The following is a 6,009-nucleotide window of genomic DNA, read 5'->3' as shown; positions in this document are numbered from 1 at the left end:
ATATGTATGTATACATATATATGTATATGTATATATATATATAGATATATATACATATAATGTATATGTATATATATATATGTATAGATATATACATATATATGTATATATATAAATATATATATATATATATATATATATATATATATATATATATATATATATATGAGAAAGTGTGAAACCTGTCAGTTGTGGCAAGCCGATTGTTTCTTCTTATTTCTAAAGGCCGACGTTGAGTCGCCTCCTCACCAATGTAAAATTTTATTTACATCCACAGATACTGAGGGCGCCATACTTGCAATCCCGGCCCCTTCAACCCAACCGTTTATGGCAAAATCCAGAAGGGTCATAATGCTACCTGCTTCACCTGTAATTATAATCCTTACGGTTAGTAGTTTACAGACGCGTTCTTAGTTCTAAGTTACTCAGGTTTACCAAGTTCATTTGTACATTATATTCCTAAGTTTATTCTAGATGTCGTTAGGCGATTTTTTCTGCGTACGCATGTTTACGTGTAAAAATAGTTTAACACAATGATTATGGATAAAATGGGCTTTATCTAAAAACAATTTGATAACAAACTATCCCATAAAAAATGACCAAATTCTTTTTTTAAATTATATTTATTTTATTTAAAAGTGATATGTATATAAAACAGTTATGCTGTAATTATTATTTTCTTTTACCTGTAGATACTCTGGAAACTGAGTGTGGCACAGACAAACAACTATGCTTTCTTCTCTCCGAAGACTTCGATGTTCTCTCGAGAAGACGATTCGTTCCAACTTCCATTCGCGGTGTGTGACGTCATTGTCGGTCTTCCACCCAAAACAGCAGTCATCGCTTGGGATGCTCCTTATGGTATGAACTTTTATTTATTTATCTATTTGTTTTGTATACTTGTTCAATGATTTGTTTATTTCTGTATTTTATGTATTTGTTATTATTTGTTTTATTTGGATCTTTTTATTTTGTTTGTTTACTTATTTTCTGTTTTCGTGTTTATAAGGGAACCATTTCGTCAGCTCTACATATCTAAGGATTTTTTTTCTAGCAAATAATTGTACTTCTAGGTAATACTTGACATTTTCATTCAGTTTAGGGTAGTCTCCTGTCCCTTTTCTCTCTCCTTTTCCTCTTTTCTGCCTCTTTTTTCACTCCCTTCTCTTTTTTTTTCTGTGACTAAAGGCAGGAATAGTCACAAAGGTTTTGGCTCACGTTACAGTTCTCAACGTCAATATGATATTTTTTTTTGACGAGTACGTGGCATATTTCTTTATGTTGTATTTAGCTTACAGTTAGGTCGTTTTACAAAGGCAAAGCATGCCGACAGGAGACCTTTTGATCCATATCTAGGTCGGATTAAAAAAAAAAAAAAAAAAAAAAAAAAAAAAATCATATTAATAATAAATTAAAACTATAACAATGTAAATAACAATTAAAATACATAAATAAATGCATTGGTATAGTTGAATAACAAACAAACAGGTAAATAGTAAATGATAATAAATTGACATATAACTAATAATAAATGAAAATCAGACAGACAAAATTATAACAAAACAAAAACAAATAATATAACATAAATTATAATAATTACAGCATCTTACTTAGGTATTTATCTAAATGATTCTTAAAGCTTCGAACTGAACTACATTGCAAAGAAAAATATTGTCAGACAAAGAATTTTAATTTTGCTTGTGACTGTACGTGTAAATGGTTGGTCCTACATGACGGACCTCGGAGAGAATCGTCTCCCTGTAGACAGTTTTCAGAACCCGACTATACCCTTACCTGTTTGGGCGTGCCTGTCTGTGTGCGTCTACGTGTGTGTCATGCTCGCATTTTGTTTGTACTGTTGATGTTGGGAGCTTATATACAAATGTCACATTTGGCATTCTCATCACTAGGAATAACAATATTGGTTAATCTAATTCGCTCTGGATATCCGAGTTGACTGTTATCGTTGATTGACAGACGAGGCCACGGCCCGTGAGGTGGCAGCGCAGTTGGCAGAGGCGGCGACTACCGTGTCCCTTTTCCATTCCCCCCGCGGCGACTTGAACCAGGTGAGACGAACGGACAAGCGCACAGTTTTCGCACCCACGCGGCCTCATGCACATACGCACACTCACGGCCCGGGTTTGAATCCCGCCAAGGCTGAAATAATTTCAGTATCGCTGCGCTGCGAGTTGTTACTCCAACTCTCGTGGGTGGGGAGTTTGGTGTGTGTGCGTGTAAGGTCACAGTATTACCCATAGACCGGTCGTATATGAACTCTGAGCTCTCCTCCGGGAGGGAAACAGTTGTCGATCACGAGTCCAACACGTGATCCAAGACCATCGTGAATCACACACACTACAAATTGGAGAGTAGGAAACGGGTCCAACGAATATTGCTACTTTCATGTGTACTACAGTTAAGTAGGTACGCACACGCGCGCGTACATGCACACGCGCGCGCACACACATGTATGCACACGCTCGTGCTTTTAATGCAAACACGTGAACACACATGTTCGTATACATAGAGGGAGACATAAAGTATGCATATGCATACACGTATAATTTACAAGTCAATGTTTTCTTTAGATCATATTTCAATGATACCTGCGTTGTCAGCTATGTATATATTTCATCGTAATTCTTTCAGTATTGACTTCCGATGACAGTGTGGAAATGTGTCTTTTCATTTGATTCCGTGCGAGTTTGACAATAAATATAGAATTTATTTCACCTGCATCGCAGCGGTGGAGCCATTTACCACCTGCAACAGTTGGTGTTCTGTAATGCACCACCTGTATCATATCGTCCTATTTTCCATCTGTTTGTTTCTAAATGATCTCATCGCTTGTCATTCCAGAGTATACATTTCCTTTTCAAGGAATTGTGAGACGAACCTGAAGGGGTTATCATACTGGGCTAATTTTCCTACGACATCCAACCTCCAACCTCCATTTAAATGACTAGAATATGACGGCGACTACTCTTCCTTTCGAGCTCTCTCTACACACACACACACACACACACACACACACACACACACACACACACACACACACACACACACACACACACACACATGCACACACACACACACACACACACGTGTGTGTGTATGGGTACATGTGTGTATGGGTACATGTGTAGGTATATATATACATATATGTATAGGTATTGGCATAGGTATATGTATTTGTAGTTATGTAGGTTTCCTTGCAGACGCTGGCGTACCTGGCTGACAAGAAGGGACGGTTCGAACCTGTAACCACTTTGTTCCTCGTCGCGTCACGACATCTCCCCGAAGTCGTCAGCAAGGTCAGGCCCAACGAGATGTTTATTCTATTTGTCTATTTATCTAATTCATCTATTAGTGGACTGATTCCTTTATTCATGTATTTTTATTTGAGGTTATTTCGGTTTCTTATTTTTACTTTCATGAATTTTGGTTGATTTTTGATTATAATTTACTAGTTTGTTTGTTTGTGTGTTTATTTGTATGTGTTTGAGTATTTAGTTATTTTGTAATTTTTTTATCTTTAATTTTGCTTTTAGACTTTCAGTCGATATCCGCTCTGTTTGGTGGCTAAACATGACAACTTTAGGTCCTTAGTGACGTCATACTTTGGGGATCGAACTGCTTCGTGCCCACCAGGAGTGAAGCTCAGTCCGCTCGGCACCACGCTCTTGCTACGAGCGTGGCGTTCATGGACTTGAAGAACGTATATGAAATACTCCTTATGTTAAAAATCCGACTTACGGATATTAGTTTTGAAAACTTTAGACTATTTTGTTGAAATGAAATGTTTCATACACGGATAAGTAAGTAAAAGAAAAAAAATGATGATAAATAAAATGAAAATGCATAGAATAAGATTGTAAATATCTCTATCAACAGTCTCTTCTCCGATTAATGAAATCTTTTGACGTTAGAGTAAAATCAGTTAAGTGTTCATTGGGCATTCCTTAACAATTAATTTTTTTTCCTTATTTATTTTGCATTTCTATCTCTCTACTTCTATGTATATCTATCTATATCTGTCTGTCTTCTATCTATATCTATCTTCTATCTATATCTATCTATCCATTTTTATTTTTCCATGAACCCTTGATATCTGATGTCGGCGGAAGGTGGGGGTGTTGGGGGGTTGGAGGGAGGGAAGGAGGAAGGGGTTGGTGGGGAGGGAACGAGGAGGGAGGGAGTGAAGGAGTGAGGTTTCTTCACTGAATAAAATAGTTTGGCGGCAGTTAGATGTTGACAAATCTAGATATCTAACAGAATGTGTTGCAACCGACGATTTTATGCAGCCACGAATGCCCCCTGGCCTTGTTGCATAAGAACATAACTTAAGAATGAAGGAGGCTGTAAGAGACCATAAGGCTTACACTAGGAAGTTCCATGTCCATTACCACCTTTCGTCCCCATCCATAAGGTTATTTAACCTTGTCTTAAAACAATCAATGGTTTTAGCGGTCGTTGCACGGTTACTAAGTCCTATTCCATTCGATAACCACTCTTATGTAAACCAGTTCTTGTCCATATTCTTCTTAGAAATTGTGGAAGAGGACTTGATCTCTCTGGGAAGAAACTTTAGACTGATGTCTGTGTTGTCTTAGTGTGGGACGATTTTTATATCAACGGCTAAAAGTGGTAGGAAAAGGGGATCAGTCGCCGGTTGTCAGCTCTCTGTGTGTAAAAGTGTAAGTAATACAGATGAAGTTGATCGAAAGAGATCTTGTGCCCAGTCCGGAGACCGAATGCTCCTGATGGAAGTGATGGGGTTGATGGGGACATTGCTTTATGAGGCCCCTGTTCACACTAGCGGTTTCAACCGCGGCGGCTCGATTACAGTGTAAGTCAGTGAAGGTCTTCAGACACAACAGCGCAGTTTTCCTTGACTATGCGGTACCGCTACGGTTTCCGCACGGTTCAAACCGGTATTGTGAACAGGGCCTTAAATGGTAGTCAAATTAGAAGTATAGTACAAGATTCTTGGGAGTTCGCTGTGGTACAGTGGTAACGCGTGCGTGGGAAGGTCGTACGCACAGGTTCGAGCACAACTCGTGGCGCAGTTGGTAGAATTCCCGGCTGCCACTACGGAGGTCCGGGTTCAAATCCCGCCCAGGGCTGAGATAATATCAGTATCGCTGCACTGCGGGTTGTTACTCCAACTCTTGTGGGGTGGAAGTTGGGTGTGTGTGTGCGTGTAAGGTCGCAGCAGTACTCATAGATCGGTCATATACGAACTCTGAGCTTTCTTCCGGGAGGGAAATAGCTGTCGATCACGAGTCCAACACATGATAAAAAAAAATAATAATAATAAAAGCCATGGTGGACACGAATCAGATATCAGGAAAGGCATTGGTAGCAGACTGAGAGGATCCAACAACTATAGTCATTCCTTAATTTCACCCAAAAAGTAATAACAGACAGCGACGATCCAACAATTATATTCACTCCAGAGATCCCATTTGTATGTCCTTTAAATAGCTGGAATCGTAGATACTGTTAGTGTTGGTATGTGGAGTGACATAATTGCATTTTCACTGTCTACTAATATTTTTTCGGATGTGATTAAGGGGTGACTATATTTGTTGGATTATCGCGTTCTGAAACGATCATGACACTAAACTGAATGGTTATGTTTTTAGATTGTGGAACGCGATGTAGGATGGCGTGGACAATTCTTCGTGATGTTGCTACGGCGAGAAAAGGAAGAAGAAGAGGCAGAGGAAGGAGGTGCCAAGGTCGAGGACATCAAGAGCAACATCGAGGCCGAGCTTCTGAACTTCCTCAAGGTTGTCCTTGTAGTTCCTCCATTGAGGTGAGCACAAAGAGGGAGACCTCCATGTATGGTCTTCTTAAGTAGGACGGCGGCGGCATCATCATCATCATCATCATCATCATCATCATCATCATCATCATCATCATCATCATCATCATCATCATCATCATCATCATCATCATCATCATCATCATCATCATCATCATCATCATCATCATCATCAT

At 39.1% G+C, this 6,009-nt stretch overlaps 1 protein-coding gene across 1 annotated transcript in view; it reads left to right on the top strand.

Moving 5' to 3' along the window:
* Positions 1-351: 351 nt before the first annotated feature.
* LOC143020526 (ionotropic receptor 40a-like) overlaps positions 352-6,009 on the top strand; it is a 24,020-nt gene continuing 18,362 nt past the window's right edge. Inside the window, exons 1-5 of the mRNA XM_076176957.1 lie at positions 352-387; positions 693-861; positions 1,978-2,069; positions 3,222-3,317; positions 5,652-5,824. Of these exons, the coding sequence (XP_076033072.1) occupies positions 352-387; positions 693-861; positions 1,978-2,069; positions 3,222-3,317; positions 5,652-5,824 (566 nt within the window). The remainder of the gene's footprint in view (positions 388-692; positions 862-1,977; positions 2,070-3,221; positions 3,318-5,651; positions 5,825-6,009) is intronic.

The sequence above is a fragment of the Oratosquilla oratoria genome, chromosome 40 (genome assembly GCF_046742065.1).
Source record: "Oratosquilla oratoria isolate Oo_2021 chromosome 40, ASM4674206v1, whole genome shotgun sequence".
NCBI classification, from domain to species: Eukaryota; Metazoa; Arthropoda; class Malacostraca; order Stomatopoda; family Squillidae; genus Oratosquilla; species Oratosquilla oratoria.
This window is presented reverse-complemented; position numbering and strand designations above follow the sequence as displayed.